The sequence below is a fragment of the Bombina bombina genome, chromosome 2, assembly GCF_027579735.1.
Source record: "Bombina bombina isolate aBomBom1 chromosome 2, aBomBom1.pri, whole genome shotgun sequence".
Classification (NCBI taxonomy): domain Eukaryota; kingdom Metazoa; phylum Chordata; class Amphibia; order Anura; family Bombinatoridae; genus Bombina; species Bombina bombina.
The window spans coordinates 1,192,500,211-1,192,520,141 of record NC_069500.1 but is presented as its reverse complement, the minus strand read 5'-3'; the positions used below and the strand labels follow the sequence as shown (position 1 = coordinate 1,192,520,141).

Below are 19,931 nucleotides of genomic sequence, written 5' to 3'. Positions count from 1 at the left end.
TTTTTTAATAAAATATGACAGACTGCATTTTGGGGCCATTTGGAGCACATTTAGAAAATTAACCAGAAATCTGATCTCTGGTTAATTTTATAAGCGCTAATTGCTCGCAGTAGCAATAACCAGCAATAATGGCTGATTATCACATGCCTGCAAACAGGCACATTTGCCTGTTTGCTGGCGTGCAATGATTTAGTGCTCCTCTTGTAATCTAAGCTATTAGTGTGTGTGCATATTGTTATTATCATCATTATTTACATTGTGCCAACAGATTCTACAGTGAACAAGGACAAGACGGAAAGGCAGACTAGAACAGAAGGATTATAGAGTTGTATATATGAAAAATAAGGGATACATCATTTTCTGAACCCCGTCAGCACGTTTTGGGTCATAGTTGTGAAATGCTTCCTGGTCCAGTCAACACTAATTATATTTTGTTTGATTGTGATTTTGCTTCACCTTTCTGTACAATTATGGAATCCTGTTCTGTGCCAAGGACTACTTATTAGTGAAAAAGTCAGGACAATGACAGACCAGGCAGTGATACGGCCCCATTGTGATCTAACTTATGCTTGGCAGTCATGCAGAAGCCGACTTAAGATTTAGTATTTTAGATTTCAAAAGAGATGTTTTAGCTCTCTGTAGCAAAAATACTCTAGTTTAGGTTACAATATTCCCTTTTATGCCAGTAAAACTCAGTGTCATCTTGGAAAGGGGTCTGACACGTTCTAACTATTAATTTAAAAAAAAAAAATATATATTTGGTCCTTTCTTTACAGATAATCACAACAATGTATTTATCTGTGGATCAGTGATTATTTAAGGGGCATAGACGTAGAAAAATAAACTGCTCTATATTGTACAGTGTCTTTTTTTTCTAATGTAGTGAAAGTCCACAAAATCTATTCTTACATATGGGAATATAACACCTGGCCACCAGGAGGAGGCAAAGACACCCCAACCAAAGCACTTAACTATCCCTTCTACGGCCCCTTCCCTCCAAGGAAACTCCAAATTTTACTTTCATGATTCAGATAGAACATACAAATTCAAAAAACTTATTTCTATGATCAAATTTGCTTCATTCTCTTGTAATCCATTGTTGAAGGAACAACATTGCACTACTGGCAGCTAGCTGAACACATCTAGTTAGCGAATCACAAGAGACAAATGTGTGCAGGCACCAATAAGCAGCTAGCTCCCACTAGTAAAGGATATGTGCATATTATTTTTCAAAAAAAGATAACAAGAGCACAAAACACATTTGACAATAGAAGTGAATTTAAAAGTGTCTTAAAATGACATGCTCTATCTGAATCATGCAAGTTTAATTTTGATTTTTCTATGCCTTTAAAGGGACAGTATACACTCATTTTCATATAACTGCATGTAATAGACACTACTATAAAGAATAATATGCACAGATACTGATATAAAAATCCAGTATAAAACTGTTTAAAAACTTACTTAGAAGCTGTCAGTTTGGCTCTGTTGAAATGGTAGCTGGAAAGCCCACTGCAAGTGGCAAATAAGACACTCCCCCCTCCCCCTTCTTTTGCATATGAAAAGACCCTTTACACAAACAGGAGCAAGCTGGAGTAGGTAGTCGAGCGTATTCACATAAAACTTTGGGGCTTGGTTAGGAGTCTGAAAATCAGAGCAATGTTATTTAAAAATAAGCAAAACTATACATTAATTTAAAAAAAAAAAAACTTTATGGGCTATATAAATAGATTATCTACAAAACATTTATGCAAAGAAAAAATGAGTGTATAATGTCCCTTTAAGTCAGTGATTTTAGTAGAGCAAAGTTTTGGAAACTTAGATTTCAATTAAAAATATATGTGTGTATGTATGTTTCTATGTATGTTATGATACAGTGAACAAAAAAACAAATATATTTGTGAAAATACACTAAGGAAAAAAGTAAACCTTTTTTGCACAATTCCATTAAAGTTATTCCAAAGTGAATTTAAATGAAACCTTACATAAAACCACATGGACAAGTTACTGTCTAAAAATACACAATACCCTTATACAGATGAAGGTTTTCTGGATTTCAAATGTGATCTGTTTTTGGCAGATACACGAAGATGAATGAAATAACCATGTAATTTCAGTTTGTAGGGTTGCAATAATGTGCTACAATCTTGGCAAAGAAGTTGGCATTATAATTGCAGTCATCTGGTCTGTCACTAATTTGTGACATATTTTGTCATGTTATGGGAGAGACAATTGTTTTTAGAGTCTTTAAAAATAATAAATCGGATCTTAACTAAGTATGCTAAATATAGGTTCCTGATATGCACCAGAACTTGGTATATTTTAGGAGATAAGTGAAAATGTTACTTTCAAGTACCTAACAACATATCTGTGTATTAGAGATTATTTCCATTATAGCGTTATACAGTTAGCCACCAAAAAGCAAGCGCTACCCAGGTGCTGAACCAAAGGTGGGCCGGCTCGTAAGCTTACATTCCTGCTTTTTCAAATAAAGATACCATACAAACGAAGAAAAATTGATAGTAGGAGTAAATTAGTTGCTTATTAGTTGCTTAAAAGTGCATGCTCTATCTTAGGGGTCGCCAGCCTTTTGGACATCAGGGACCACTAAACTCACAATTTTGAACCCCGTGGACCACTAACATGATTTTTTTTTTAAAGGTACATATATATATATATATATATATATATATATATATATATATATATATATATTATACATACATACACATACTGTACATAACTAGTACAACCATAGCTAAGTTTACATTATGTATATAGTTACACATTTTTAAGAAGATTTTACTAATTGAATGACAGAACTGAGAGAATACTTCCAAATGACAGATGAAGGGGGAGTGCCAACTTTTGAGCTGGAAACAGAGAGGCAGAAAGTGGGGGGGGGGGGGGGGGGAAGAATAATCTTTAAAAGGATCACAAGACTTCCAAGTCACCTCCCCAGTTAGGAATTATTCAAAACTACTTATGATCATGGACAGACGTTGGAGTCATATATTAAGTTTATATCAGAAAGCTCTCAGTATGGATGTGAGCTAACCATGACTGATGTTACGGCAGTTACTATAATACTGGTGGGATATGGCTAATCTGCTGGATGGCAATTACTGGAATTCAGGTGGAATAAAATTATTAGAATGAAAAATAATTAATATTTAATAAAAAAAAGATGGAGGGGAGGAAGACAAACAGTGATGCAAGTCCATCTGTAGGAATTAGGAAAACTACTACAAAGGCAGGTAAAGGGAAGAAAATAAATGAAATATAAGAGATCATTTTCTTTTTTTTTATATACTTTAATTCCACTATTTCAAGCCAAGACTATACCAACCTCTCGCTGGCTTTAGAATGGAAGCATCTTCCTCTGAGCAGCCCTCCGGATGGGAGGAGTTAAAAATACAGTCTAGCTACGCAAGTTGCGCAGTACTATGCAACATGCATAGGGAGACTGTAATTTAACTCCGTCTCCGTCGGTTTTCACTGATGTTCAGCCAGGCACTGTAGGGAGTTGCGGCGTGATGGGGGTGAAACCAGCAGAGGAGATTAATTCCTGCTTGATGGTGTCAAGGACCATCAACATCTTCTCGTGGACCAGTTGGCGACCGCTACTCTATCTGAATCATGAAAGGAAAAAATTGGGTTCAGTTTACCTTTAATTTAGCTCCAAAACACAGAGTTTTTTTATTTTGTTATTATTATTATTATTATTATCGGTTATTTGTAGAGCGCCAACAGATACTGCAGCGTTAAAAATAAATAAATTACATTCTCAAAGTGAATATGAATCTAGTGATTTTGAACTCTTCTCCAAATTTACAAAAATTGTGTAATTGATTTTACCTCATAGGAACATTTTGTATTCTGATGATTTAACTCAATATTTTGAACATGCCCTGTTAGACTTGTCTGTGTGAAAGGAGACCAAAGAGGGCAGATTTTTTGATTCATAAAGGGACATTGTACTCAAAATGATTTTGCCATGTGTATGAATGATCACCATTTAATCATGTGGCTAATACAGCAGTATCAGCTGTGTATTCCCTGCTAAAAAATGTTAATAGAAGCATTTTTGCAATATGCTTTCATTAGCAAAAATGCTTCTATTAAAAGTAATTACTGTTTTTCAGTGGCATACTCGCATATCCTGTGAAGCCCCAGGCACCAGTATTCAAACACTATACCTTCTCAGAGATTCAATAGTGGCTTGCATGGCACAAATTATGTTTTCAGAAGCAATGCGCACTCTCTGAGCAGGCATGGTGCTTGAATAGTGGTACAAGGGCCCTAACAGGATATGTGCGTATGCCACAGAAAATCAGTGATAACTTTTAGTAGAAGCATTTTTGCTGATGAAAGTATATTGCAAAAATGCTTAAATTTCGCATTGAAATGCCCCTGTGTACATTTTATTTTTTGACATTTCTATCCCTTTTATGATCGTTGACTGATAACAACTCCCACTGCAATAAGGATGAAAAGTGGCGCAGCATTGATTTATTCAGAACAGAAATGTGTATTAAAACAAATGCCACAATTTGAAATGATGTATTTTAGATGCAGCAATGAAAATAATAACTACAATGTCCCTTTTACGATTTTGGTTACATGTTTAATATATGCAAAACTTTAAAGATCACCTGTGTGAATTACTGTTTTGTAGAACGATTTAATTTGAAGTCTTATAGATCACACAAAAAGAAAATGACTCATAATGAAAATAAGCAACAAAGTAATAAGATTTTACATAAATGTAGATATTGTATGCATATATTTGTTATTGCATGCTTGCCCATGCTAACATATTTTTTCTGTTTGTTTCTAGGAGATTTTGCGTTCTTTGACCATGATGTGGAAATACTTGACCGTTCTGCCATTGTTGCTGTTTCAACAGCACTTTGGCAACTGTGACGAAAGCCACGCACTGCACTCCTATGTATCAATGCAGTTTACTGCTCACCACTATAATGCCACTGTGTATGAAAATTCTGCTGCTAAGACCTATGTTGGGCACCCAACAAAGATGGGTATTTATCTTCGAAATCCATCATGGGATATACGGTACAAAATTGTCTCTGGCGACACTGAGAACATCTTTAAGCCTGAAGAGTACATTTTGGGAGACTTTTGCTTTCTAAGGATACGAACCAAGGGAGGTAATACAGCTATTCTCAACAGAGAAGTTAAAGACCATTATCTCCTTTCTGTTAAAGCAATTGATAAGAATTCAAATGCTGAAGCCCGCACACAGGTTAGAGTTCAGGTACTAGATACAAATGACTTGAGGCCATTGTTTTCACCAACTTCGTATAGTGTTTCTTTGCCAGAAAACACAGCAATAAGGAGCAGCATTGCAAAAGTGACTGCAACAGATGCTGATATAGGAACAAATGGAGAGTTTTATTACAGCTTTAAAGAGAGAACAGATATGTTTGCTATTCATCCAACTAGTGGTGCTATAATTTTAACAGGAAGACTTGACTATTCTGAGACAAAACAGTATGAGATGGAAATACTTTCAGTGGACCGTGGAATGAAATTATATGGAAGCAGTGGCATTAGTAGCATGGCAAAGCTTAATATATATGTAGAACAAGCAAATGAATATGCCCCAACTATTTCTGCTATAACTTTAACCCCCTCTGAAGTTGAGGGAGATTTCACATATGCAATAGTAACAGTAGATGACCAAGACCAAGGATCCAATGGTGAAATAGCCTCACTTAGCATCATTGCCGGCGACCCATTACAGCTTTTTAGAACATTTAGGACTGCCCCGGGCAGTAAGGAATATAAAATTGTATCTGTTGGAGAGATTGACTGGGAAAGCCAACCCTTTGGTTACAATGTAACTCTTCAAGCTAAAGACAAAGGATCTCCCCCACAGTTTTCCATTCCAAAAGTTATTCATTTGACATCCTCACATTTTAAACATGGTCCAGTTAAATTTGAAAAAGATATCTACAGAACAGAGATAAGTGAATTTGCTCCTCCTAATACCCCTGTAGTTATGGTCAAAGCTATACCAAGTCATCCACATTTAAAATATACTTTCAAAAACACAGCAGATAAAACTAGATTCAGTTTAAATCCTAACACTGGTTTAATTTCCACTTTATTACCTGTCAAGGCTAAGCATTCATCCCATATCGAACTAGATGTCATAACAAATGACAAGAAGGCAATTGCAAAAGTTATGATCAAAGTAGTTGGAACTAACAGCAATGCCCCTGAATTTACTCAGACATCTTCTTACAGAGCAGCTGTTGATGAGAATGCCCCTGTTGGCACCAGTGTTCTAACTGTGCGTGCAGTTGATGACGATGAAGGGGAGAATGGATATGTAACATACAGCATCTCTAATCTCAATCCTGTACCCTTTGAAATTGATGCTTTCACTGGAGTTATAAGTACTTCAGAAGAACTAGACTATGAGTTAATGCCCAGGATTTATACCTTAAAAGTCAGAGCATCTGATTGGGGATTGCCCTATCGAAGAGAAGTTGAAGTTCCTGTCACAATAACATTAAATAATCTAAATGACAATACTCCACTTTTTGAAAAGATAAATTGTGAAGGATCAGTGCCAAAGGATCTTGGAGTTGGGGAACAATTAACAACTGTTTCTGCTATTGATGCTGATGAACTTCAGTTAGTGAAATATATAATTGAAACTGGAAATGACTTTGATTTGTTTACATTAAATCCCAATTCAGGAGTGCTTTCTGTAAAACAGCCTCTTTCTGAGGGCCCAGGGAGTAAAATATCTTTTCACAGTTTGAAGATTAGTGCTACAGATGGAGAGAACTTTGCCAAACCAATTTATATCAACATTACTGTGACTTTGAGTCGGAAGAATATTCACTTGAATTGTGAGGAAACTGGAGTGGCCAAAATGCTTGCTGAGAAACTTCTTCAGGCGAATAAGTTGTTTAATCGTGGAACAGTAGAGGAAATCCATTTTGACTCGCATATGGCAAATTCTCATGTGCCTCAATTCAAAAGTACGCTTCCAAGCAGAATTGTTGTTAAGGAAAATGCTCCTGTAGAATCTAACATTATTCAAATGGAAGCTAGTGATCTTGACACTGGTTTCAGTGGAAAACTTGTATATGCAATATCTGGAGGAAATGATGATAGCTGTTTCAGTGTGGATATGGAAACTGGTTGGTTAAATATTTTCTCTCCACTTGATCGAGAACTTAAAGATCAGTACACTTTGAATATTACTGTATATGACCTTGGAATACCACAGAAATCTGCATGGCAACTCTTAGATGTTGGGGTTGTTGACGCAAATGACAACCCTCCAGAATTTTTGCAAGAGAGCTATTTTATTGGAGTGCAAGAAAATGAAGTGGATGAGGCAATAATTCAAATAGAAGCTGTGGATAAAGATTTAGGTGTTAATGGCAACATTAAATATTCTATGCTTACTGACACAGATATCTTTACGATAGACAGCGACACTGGAGTGGTTAAAGCCGTAGCTTCGTTAGACAGAGAAAAGCAAAATATGCACTTGCTTAAAGTAGAAGCCAGAGATCAAGCAGAAACGGAACCTCAGCTCTTTTCAACTGTCCTGTTAAAAGTATTGGTTGAAGATGTAAATGATAACCCACCTTTATTCATTCCAGCAAATTATCATGTTAAAATACGAGAAGATCTTCCAGTTGGCACTGTGATTACTTGGCTAGAAGCCTATGACCCTGATTTTGGACTTTCTAGCCAAGTTCGATACAGTCTGTTGGAAAATGGTGATGGGAAATTTGAAGTAGATAAAGTAAGTGGGGCGGTACGCATTATTCAAGAGTTAGATTTTGAAGAAAAACAGGTCTATAACTTGACGGCACGGGCAAAAGATAGGGGCAAACCTGTTTCTTTGTCTTCTACTTGTTACATTGAAATTGAAATAGTAGATGTGAATGAGAACTTGCATACACCAATTTTTTCACATTTTGTAAGCAAAGCTTTGGTAAGGGAAGATGTCCCTATTGGAACATCAGTGATGACTGTTTCTGCTAATGATGATGATACAGGACGAGATGGGGAAATCCGTTATTCAATAAGGGATGGATCTGGAGTTGGAGTCTTCACAATACATGAAGAGAAAGGTAAGATTATTTGTTTGTTTTTTCATGTAAAAAATAATCTATGTTGATGTTGTTATGTCTCCAGTAATATCTGAGTAGAAAATTCAATTGTTATTCATACAAAAACCTAATTCCACAAAAATAAAAAAGTCTAAATAATAATAATATATTATTATTATAATTTGTTTATTAAATGCACATTAAAGCATTCTTGCAAGGCTCGTGCATTTTGAAAAGAGTTCTAGCTTTTGTAAACATTTTTACTGCTTTAAAAACATAAATAAATTACCAATAATTATATACTATACTACATAACTATGATACAACACTGTTGCATATTTTTGTGTATTATAAAAATAAGCAAATGAGTCACCATCTAGAGTGTTTACTACAGTTTACACTGATGTGCTCTTCCTTGTCAATCGGGAGTATGCTTTAAACTATGTATTTAACCCCTTTGTGTCACACCGTAATACAATAATAAAATGATTTAGCACTATGCTGTCCATTTAACATACATGTTTTTATCAAATACCTTAAAGAGTAAGAGAAAAACAGTCTAGGCTTTGTGACTCAGTTGCTCTTGAGAACTGTCAAGTTCTAATTTATAACTTATTAAATATTTAAGAACCAGAAATAACTAATGGGAAGGAAAAGAGTAAATGTTCCTGTGCTTGATATTGTCCTGGTTGCTTTATAAAAGCGAAATTGGTTTAAATAAGATTGCGATCACTAATACAGAAGTTGTTTGTTTTTAAGTTGACGTCTGTAAAATAAAATGAATCACCATTTGGTTAGCTCCATGTTTGTTTCTGTGTTGTAAATGTGTCTTTCAAGGGAGTTCACATTAGATTTTTGTTCACTTTATTGTACCATTTACAAAAATGTAAAAAAAAAGTGGAACAAGATAGAAGTAGAAATGCAAACACAGAGAGAACTACTGAGATGTGTGTATTTATAAAAGGAATGTTAACATATTTTGGTGCCAGACAGACTTTTAAACCACTGTACTGTAAAATTGGTTTCTACTTAATGTGATCCATATGACTTGTTATACAGCTGCAGAGTATTTAAAGGGACAGTATACTGTCAAATTGTTTTTTCCTTATTGCATTTTCTATGACTTGTTATACCAGCTACAGCATATAGAATGTATGAGAAATTGCATTTTCAGGTGTATTTGTGTATATGAAGTTGCTGCTTTTGTACTTTGAAACCACAGCCTATAACAATGGGTTGAGCTTGCAGGTAAAGTGAGATCTCATTATGTTATTACTTTGTGTACACACACTTACTTCCTTATTTTATATTTATCAATAAACCAAAGCTCAATACTTAGAACAATGGAAAATAATAATTTCATTAGTTATATCTTCTACACCCCACCGGGAGTGTACTTTCTTCTGCTGGCTGTGTTTACTTTGCCTGTCAATCACCTGAAACTTTCAGACAGAAACTTTCAGTATAGGTGGGGATACCACAAGCTAAATAAACTATTTCAAATGCAGAATTAAGGGTAAAAGAGCAAATCTTAAACAATTGAATACACTCCACTTAATATACTCCAGCAGGAAAAACGGATCATTGGGAATAAATTGAAGTGGAGAACATTTTTGGGTAAACTGTCTCTTTTTACTGTAAGAGAAAGTGTTCTCTTTTGGTATATGAAATTAATGGTTTTGCCCACTGGAACTTCAACCCATTTAAATGGGCTGAACATTTAAATGGGCTGAACTTGCAGGTAGAGCAGACATCCTTTTTGTTGTTGTTCTTATTTTTCTCTCTATATAGACAAAATCTCATTATCTTACCTCTGTATGTATACAGAAATACCAATACTTAGGCCTAATTTCTATTGCTGTTGTAAACTGTATAAACTTTTGGCAACATAAAACATCTACTTGGACTTGAATGGAGAAATTTGTTACCAGCAGTTTACACAGTTTAGAACAGCAATGCAAACTAGGCCTTAACAAGAGGAATTAAATAATATTTTAGAATCTCTCTCTCCCACCCGCACTGGGAGGATTATACATTTGCTGTCTCTTGTATTCATACTGTTAGTATAGGTGTTGGTGTCAACAGGCAATAGCGGCTATTTCATGTGATAAAGTAAAGGTGATATTTGTAAACAGTTTAATACAGTTTAATAGTTTAAAAGGAATCATTGGGAACACATTAAAGGAGAGAATACAATGTTTCTTTAAGTGACAGTTTACATTAAAAAATTAATACTAACTGCAAATGGAATCTATTTCTTGACCATGTATTATATGAACAACAAGTTAAAGGGACAGTGTACTATAAATTGTTCTCCCCTATAATATATTCCCAGTGATCCATTTTACCTGCTCTTTTGAACTCTTCTGCTGCCACTATCCATATAATAACTGTGACTTTACATTATTACAATATTTTTGTGTAAAAAAGTTTTCTCATTGCTGCATTTCATTTATATTTGTTATGTGCACACCCTATTCTCGTTATAGAAAACATGCAACTTTTTAAAGCAGCAGCAATATGTATGCATATATATTAAAGGGACAATGTACTAAGGAAGAAGCTGATAAGAGTTAATCCTATTCAAAGGAGATACATGAACATCCTTTAAAATGGGTTGAGCTGTCTGTCTTACTTGACCCAGTTGAGAGGTTGGTTTCAGATAATACCTCTTGTTTACGTAGCTTTTCTACTGCCAATATGGAATTTTTTTCCTTACTGTTGGGAAATACAACACCTGGCCACCAGGAGGAGGCAAAGACATCCCAGCCAAAGGCTTAAATATCCCACCCACTTCCTCATTACCCCAGTCATTTTGCTGAGGGAACAAGGAAAAGTAGGAGAAATATCAGGGTATAAATGGTGCAGAAGAATAAGATAAATAATTGGGGACCGCCCTTAGACAAGAAAAAAACGTGCGGGGGTTGTGGACTCTTCCTATCCGGAAGGAAAGGAATTTATCTGGTAAGCATAAATTATGTTTTCCTTCCTAAGATAGGGAGAGTCCACGGCTTCATTCCTTACTGTTGGGAAAACTATACCCAAACTCCAGAGGACACTGAATGAATAACGGGAGGGAACAAAAAGGAAGAGGCGGACCCTATTCTGAGGGCACCACAGCCTGCAAAACTTTTCTCCCGAAAACTTCTTCAGCCGACGCAAAAACATCGAACTAGTAAAAACTTGAAAACGTATGTAAGGAGGACCAGGTAGCCGCCTTACAAATCTGATCCATAGAGGCCTCGTTCTTAAAGGCCCAAGAGGAAGCCACTGCTCTAGTGGAATGAGCCGTTATCCTCTCAGGAAGATCATGTCCCGCTGTCTCATAAGCTAAGCGGATGACTCTCTTTAACCAAAAAGATAGGGAAGTCGAAGTAGCCTTCTGCCCCTTACGCTTCCCTGAATAGACAACAAAGAGGAAGATTGTCTAAACTCCTTAGTAGCCTGAAGAAAGAACTTAAAGGCACGAACCACATCCATATGGGGAAGTAAACATTCCTTCGATGAAGAAGGATTAGGACACACGGAAGGAACCACAATCTCTTGATTGATGTTGCGATCTGACACAACCTTAGGAAGAAAGACTAATTTAGTACGTAAAAATGCCTTATCTGCATGAAAAATCAGATGAGGGAACTCACATCGCAAAGCAGAGATCTCAGAAACTCTGTGTGCAGAGGCAATAGCCATTAAAAAGAGAACCTTCCAAGATAATGCAGAGGCTCAAACGGAGCCCCAGATCTAAACACAGGTCTGATCCTAATCAGATCCTTAACAAAGAATTGCACGTCTGGAAGCTCAGCAAGCCTCTTGTGCAATAAAACCATCAGGAGCCGAAATCTGTCCTCTCAGAGAACTACCAGAAAGGCCCTTCCTGGAGAAAAGATAAGATCCTGGCAACCTTAACTCTGTGTCCACGCTCTTCACCCCAAAATAAGTAGGTCCTCCACCCTTTGTGGTAGATACGCTGAATAACTGGTTTACGATCTCCACGCAGTCAGCCTCAGAGAATCTAGATTTTGATGAATAACTGGACCTTGTAACAACAGGTCTCTGCGACAAGGTAACTTTTACGGAGGAGATGAGGACATCCCGACTAGATCAGTGAACCACGTCCCTCGTGGCCACGATAGAGCAATTAGAATTACTGATATCTGCTCCTGCTTGATGCGGGCCACCACTTGAAGAAGAAGTGGTAATGGAGGAAAAATATATATGAGTTTGGACCTCAAGGGCACTGCTAGTGCATCTATTAGATCCGCTTGGGGATCTCTCGACCTGTACCAGGGTAGCTTGGTATTGAGACGGGACGCCATGAGATATATCTCCAGCATCCCTTACTTGCTGCATATCTCTGCAAACACCTTGGGATGGAGAAACCATTCCCCTGGGTGGAAGGATTGCATGCTGAGAAAATCCGCCTCCTAGTTGTCCACACCCGGAATGTGGATCGCTGACAGTGAACAGTTGTGGGCCTCCGTCCACTCCAGAATATGAGATACTTCCTTCATCGCCAAGGAACTTCTCGTTCCCCCCCTGATGGTTGATGTAAGCCACAGAGGATATATTGTCTGATTGGAATCTGATAAACTGGGACAAACCCAGAAGTGGCCAAGCCTTCAAGGCATTGAAGATTGCCTGATGTTGCAAAATTGATTGTGAGGGCTCCTCCTGAGTCCTCAACCCCTGTGCCTTACTGGCACCCAAAACAGCTCCACATCCGGATAGGCTTGTGTCTGTAGTCCCATCTCCCTGGATGGTCTTAAGAAGCACGTCCCTCGGGACAGATGATCTGGACAGAGCCACCAAGAGAGTGATTCTCTTGACCGGCTGTCTAATACAATCTGTAGAGACAGATCAGAATGATCGCCATTCCACTGTCTCAGCAGCATGCACAGTTGTAAAGGTCTGAGACGGAACCTGACAAAAGGAATGATGTCCATGCAGGATACCATGATACCAATCACCTCCATAAACTGAGCCACAGAGGGACTCAAGGAGGTCCAGAGGGCAAGACATGCCAACGTTAGCTTGCAACGTCTCTGGTTTGTTGGAAATATCCTCATGGATATGGAGTCTATTATGGCACCCAGGAATTCCACCCTGGTACTTGGGATAAGAGAACTCTTTTCCAAGTTTATCTTCCATCCATGTGATCAAAGAAGACTGAGAAGAACTGAGCATTCTTCCGTAAGACGACAAGATGGTGCTTGCACCAGAATATCGTCCAAGTATGGGGCTACTGTAATACCCTGAGTTCTGGCAACCACTATAAGAGCCCCCAGAACCTTCATAAGGATTCTTGGAGCAGTAGCTAGGCCAAACGGAAGGGCAATGAACTGGAAGTGCTGGTCCAGGAATGCAAACCTCAGGGACTTAAAGTGTTCCCTGTGGATTGGAACATGAAGGTAAGCATCCTTCAGATCTATAGTGGTCATAAACTGGCCTTCCTGAACTAAAGGAAGGATGGACCTTATGGTTTCCATCTTGAAAGAAGGGAAATTTGTTTAAGCACTTTAGGTCCAGAATTGGGTGGAAAGTTCCCTCCTTCTTTGGGACCACTAAAAGGTTTGAATAAAACCTCAAACCTCTTTCTTCGATAGGCACCGGAACAACAACTCCTAAGGAGGATAGGTCCCGAATGCACCCTAGAAAGGCATCCCTCTTTTCTGGTCTGTAGACAGGTTCGAGAGTAGGAATCTGCCTCTGGGCGGATGAGATTTGAAGCCTATCTTGTATCCCTAAGTACGACCTTCAGGACCCACGGATCCTGTACGTCCCTGAACCAAGCGTCTGAAAAAAGAGACAGTCTGCCCTCTACCCGATACGCCCCTTCATGCCATTTTGGGCTTCTTATTCTGCTTGTACTTATTCCAGGACTGAGCCGGCTTCCAAGTACTCTTGGGTTGCTCGGGCTTGGAGGAGGATTGTTGTTGTTGAGATTTGTCAGAACGAAAGGAACAAAAATTAGAAGATTGTCGTCCCTTAGACATGTTCTCCTTATCTTGTGGTAGGGAGGCACCCTTGCCTCCGGTAACCGTAGAAATAATGAAGTCCAGGCCTGGACCAAATAAAATCTTTCCCTTGAAGGGAAGAGAAAGGAGTCTGGACTTAGAAGTCATATCCGCAGACCAAGACTTCAACCAGAGTGCCCGGCAGGCTAGGACCGCAAAGCCAGAGGCCTTTGCATTTAGGCGAATAATTTGCATGTCCGCATCACAGATAAAATAATTAGCAATTTTCAGAGCTTTAATTCTGTCTTAAATATCCTGGAGGGGAGACCCCACCTCAATGAGTACCGACAACGAGTCGCACCAGTAGGTAGCTGCTCCGGCAACCGTGGCAACTGCTGCCTCCGGTTGAAATAAAATTCCCATATGTTGAAACATCTTTCTCAGAAAGGTTTCCATTTTGTTATCCATCGGCTCTCTGAACGAAGAACTATCCTCAAGTAGAAGAGGGGGAAAAGGAAGATCTAATTCTTTCCCATTCATTGTTAAAAATGTTCGCCATTTTAACCGACACAGGAAAAGTCAAAGGAACTTTCCTGTCTTCGTAAACTCTGTCTAATTTATGTATCATAGGTTCATTAAGGCAGCGCGGCCTCTGGAACCTCTAACGTAGACAGAACCTTCCTTTAATAAAAAACGCAAGTGCTCAATTTTAAATCTAAAGGACGGTTCCTCCACAGCAGGAGGCTTAGATGCTAAGGACTCCGACCCCAAAAGTTTACCATCTGAAGCTACAGAGGTTAACTCATAAACGGATAACTGGGACATAGAAGCTAAATACGATAAACATTTAGATGACTCCGGGTCAGGAGAGCTATGTTTAACTTTTCTCTAGCGTTTGTTAGAGCGAGGTAATGCACTGAGGGCCGCAGACACCGCCATTTCTAACTGCGTAGCAAAGTCCGCAGGAAGAAGACCCCCTACGGATGCAGGATTAGATGTGCTATGGGGAACTGCATGTGGAGTGGATAATGTAGCAAGGGTAGTAATCTCACGGGACGCCGAGTCCTGAGAGGTAGACGGCTCAGAGGGACTAATAACCTTAACAGGCTTGTCTCTCTTCTTTGACTTTGTATCAGTGTTAAGGCATGTGGAACATAATAGAGTGGGCGGGAAAACCACTGCCTCCTCACAATATAAACAGGTATCATTTAGTACAGAAGAAGTACCTTCTAACATGTCGGAGTCCTCCATAGCTCAGGTTATACCCACAGAAGGACACAAATAAAAAATCGTTTTTTATTATAGAAAACTGCACCTTTTATACTCCCAATGGCTGGGGCACTTTCCACCTCCTAGACCCAGACAGATAACAGAGGACACGCTCTCCTCAGGTTGAAATCTCAGCCGGAATTTATTTATTAATAAAATATTTTACCAGGAAAGATAAATTGAGATTTCTCTCGTCTTCAAGTATGTCCTGGGTACACAAAACATTGCATTGATACAATGGGTACAATAAAATACAAAAACAATAATACACAATATATGCACAAAAATTTAACATAGAACAGGTAGGAAATATATAATCAACCATGACAGGTGCATTCTGTTTTGAGATATGTCGAGAGGGATCTCTTAAAGGATATTAGGCATTGTTTGAAAGTGTGCGGGAGGTCGTTCCATAATTGTGGTGCTCTGTAGGAAAAGGAGGATCAAGCTTCTTTCTTTTTGTATTGAGGCAAGCTAAATAATGTGCTGGTACTGGATCGGAGGTTATAGGAGGTGGGAATAACCGGTGAGAGCATTCTGCTCAGGTAGGGTGGGAGCTTCCCAGAAAAGCTTTTAAACACAAGGCAGGAAAGATGGAGGGTGCGTCTGGATTCCAGCGACAGCCAGTTTAGTTCTTTTAGCATGTCACAATGGTGGGTCCTGCAGTTACATTGTAGCACAAAGCGGCAGAACGAGTTATACAATGTATTAAAGGGCCATTATACACTCATTTTTTCTTTGCATAAATGTTTTATAGATGATCTATTTATAAAGCCCATAAAGTTTTTTTTTTTTTTTAAAAATGTATAATTTTGCTTATTTTAAAAAAACATTGCTCTGATTTTCAGACTCCTAACCAAGCCCCAAATTTTTATTTGAATACCGTCAGCTACCTTCTCCAGCTTGCTCCTGTTTGTGTAAAGGGTCTTTTCATATGCAAAAGAAGGGGTGGGGGGGGGTCTTATTTCCCACTTGCAGTGGGCTTTCCAACTACCTTTTCAACAGAGCTAAACTGAAAGCTTCTAAGTACGTTTTTAAACCATTTTATACTGGATTTTTATATCAGTATCTGTGCATCTTATTCTTTATAGTAGTGTCTATTACATGCAGTTATATGAAAATGAGTGTATACTGTCCCTTTAAGTTTATTAAGGTGAGTTTGCGGTGCAGGTGCATATACTTCATCCCCATAATCCACGATTGGCATCAGCATTTGCTGTACAATCTTTTCCTTTACAGTAGGGCTGAGGAAGGATTTGTTTCTGTACAGGGCACCTATTTTTGGATAAAGTTTAGATGCCAGTTTTTCTATATGGAGGCCAAAAGATAGATTGGGGTCTAACAACATACCTGAATATTTAAAAGAGTGGACTGCGGTCAGTTTGCAATTTGATTTTGTTTTAATGCATAGATGGGAATTTTGTAGTTTGTGTAGGAAATTTTGTAGTTTGTGTAGGAAATTTTGTAGTTTGTGTAGGAAATTTTGTAGTTTGTGTAGTTTAGGTCCCATTCCAAAGATCATTGTGACAGTTTTGTCAGTGTTTAGGAAGAGTTTGTTTTTTGAGATCCACTTTTCTACCTCTGTGAACTGGTCTTGGAGCATTGCTTCAAGCTGCGGCAGATCGGAATTGTTTGCATAGATTACCGTGTCATCTGCATACATGTGTACAGTTGAGGATATGCAGACATTTGGCAGATCATTTATAAATAATGTTAATAGTAGGGGGCCGAGAATGGAACCTTGGGGAACACCACACGTGACTGGGAAGGGAGGGAGTCACTGTCAGAAATGGAGACATATTGTGATCGATCTGATACATATGATCGAAACCAGGTTAGCGGATGATCACCAATACCTGAGTTTTTTAGTTTGAGCAGTAGTATGTCGTGGTCTACTGTGTCAAAGGCCTTTGCAAAATCAAGGAAAATATCTCAAGTTAGGTCTCCTTGTTCCATTCCAGTTTGGATGTTGTTGCAAACTTTTAGGGGGGCAGTTGTAGTGGAGTGATTTGTACGAAAACCTGATTGATCAGGGGTCAGATAGTTAGATTGTTGGTAATATTCACATAATTGCGTATGGACTCATTTTTCTAGGATTTTTGACAATACTGGGAGCAATGATATTGGGCGATAGTTAGAAACCAAGGTTATATCCCCACTTTTATGAATAGGCACTACTCTTGCAGTCTTCCAAAGTTTGGGTATGTATCCAGACACCAAGGATTCATTAATTAGGGTTGTGACAGGTTTAGCAATTGCTGGAGCACTAAGCTTCAACAGCATTGCTGGGATTTGATCAGGTCCAGACTGGTTTTTCATTTTTAGGTTATTAAGGTGTTTCTTAATGACATTGATGGGTACAGGTCTAAAATTGAACTTCTCTATATTGGGTCTTTGCTGATTTAGTGGGGCCTGATCCACATTTGTAGCTTCAGGATGCGTGCCATTTATTAGTTTGTCAATCAGGGTGGTGGAGCATCCAACAAAATAATTGTTAAAGGCATTTGCTACTTCTAAGGAATGGGGGAAATAAACATAGACCACATGCCATGAAAAGTACAGCAAGTTAAAAGGAGCTGTGCAACACTTTAAAAAATTAAAGTGAAACCTGTTTGTTCCAGCCAAAAACACAGTCTATGAGCCCAGAAAATAAAATCACACAAAGCAGCATGTAAATTATTAATTACCCCAACTGTTCAATACGATCTTACCTCCAGGATCCATGCTGTGGAACAGGACACAGCCTCTCAAGTGTGACAGTCTTATAGCAGCGCTCCTGACATGGACTTGAGTGCGGAAAGCAGGCAGTGAAACTCGTCAACACTGATTGCTTAGGAGCTGTTAGCAGTAGTCCATAAAACTCCAGTCCTATCTCGAAGGGCAGATACCCTTTTTTTTAGGACTCTCCGAATCTGTTGGCGCTCTACAAATACCTGATAATAATAATAATAATCTTCTGACACTTCTTTGCCACCTCCTATCGTGACGAAAGGCAAAGAATGACTGGGGAAATGAGGAAGTGGGAGGGATATTTAACCATTTTGTTGGGGTATCTTTGCCTCCTCTTGGTGGCCAGGTGTTGTATTTCCCAACAGTAAGGAATGAAGCCGTGGACTCTCCCTATCTTAAGAAGGAAATAAAGGTAAATGAGTGATTTGAAAACCACATAATATACTTTAGCAGGTAAAATGGATCATTTGGAACTCAAAAGCATGTCCTTTATGTCCCTAAATTCTTGTATATGCAAATTATATATGTAAGTAAATAATTAAAAACAATGCATAATAAATTATTTTTTTCATGATCCTGATAGAGCATGCAATTTTAAACAAGTTTGTAATTTACTGTTATTTTTTTGTTCTCTTGGTATCTTTTATTAAAAAGCAAATGCTTAGTAGCCTGCCTATTTCTGGAGCACTATATGGCAACCGTTTTGCAAGAATGTTCTCCATTTGCAAGAGCACTAGATGGCAGCACTATTTCTTGCCATATTGTGCTCCAAATGTCTACATATGTATCTCTTCAACACAGAATATCATGGGAATGAAGCAAATTTGATAATAGAAGTAAATTGGAAACTTTGTTTAAAATGGTTTGTTCTGTCTGAATCACAAAACAAAATGTTTGGGTTTCATTTCCCTCTAATAACAATAAAATATTTTTTTAAAGTTTTATAAAAATAAAAAATCTTCATTCACATGGTTTCAAGTCTGGGTATCTTTATAAAGGATAGGATAGGGGCAACACAAGTGTTCAAGTCATATATAAAAAGTCACATAGGAGCCCCAAAGTGTATTTGTCATGTTGGTTGTGTCGTCGTATGTTTAGTTCCATTTGAGAAAAAAAAAGCTTATTTATCTTTTAAAGTTTCCAAATAAATTAATTGAGAATTTTATGAAAATTAAAACAAAAATGCTGTAATAGAATATACCCCTCTTTATAATATAGCATAAAACAGGGCTTGACAAACCTGGGAGCCGCTATCTCCTGGAATTGAATCCCTGGCTCCTGACTTTTTGGGTTATTCTGCTTCTAAAAGTATGTCTCGCTCCTAAATATTGTAACAGGCTCTTTAATTTTAAATAGCTTTGTCTACCTTGGCATAAAAGTAAAATTATAATCTGTGTCCTTCCTGTAGTATAAATGTCATCATTTTCTATTTCAGAAATACCATTATCAGATATTTTTTCCTGTCAAGCTGCTGTGTACATAGCATTTATTCCTTTATCTGTGTTTAAATTCTATGGCTTATTCTAACCACAGAGTTCTCTGATCTTAAATAAACGTGTTTGTTTTACTCTGGGTTGGGAATCTGCTGAAGTAGCCTAAGCATTTTTTAACATCCTGTCGATTGAAGCAGGCGGTCAGGTAAATAAATGTTTCTTTGTCCCTACCCTTATTTTGTCTTACTTTGTTACCATCATTTTATTGTATCCTTTGTTTAGTTAAGATTCTCATATTATCAAGTCAGGAAGTAATAATGTCATAGAACATAAAAAGATAAGAGTATTCTGTGACCAAACTACGCTTCATGATTAGTTAATTAGATGCTAAAATCGCTGGTGCAATCAGGAAACATTTTGTAATTTTATTCCATGCA

General features: G+C 37.9%; 1 protein-coding gene across 4 annotated transcripts in view; it reads left to right on the top strand.

Annotated features, from left to right (window-relative positions):
* The window catches only part of FAT1 (FAT atypical cadherin 1), a 369,065-nt gene that overhangs the window by 64,891 nt on the left and 284,243 nt on the right, over positions 1-19,931 (top strand). For all 4 annotated transcript variants that reach the window (XM_053703897.1, XM_053703899.1, XM_053703898.1 and 1 more), the window contains exon 2: positions 4,841-8,129. In XM_053703897.1, coding sequence (XP_053559872.1) covers positions 4,862-8,129 — 3,268 coding nt within the window. In that variant the 5' untranslated portion in view covers positions 4,841-4,861. The remainder of the gene's footprint in view (positions 1-4,840; positions 8,130-19,931) is intronic.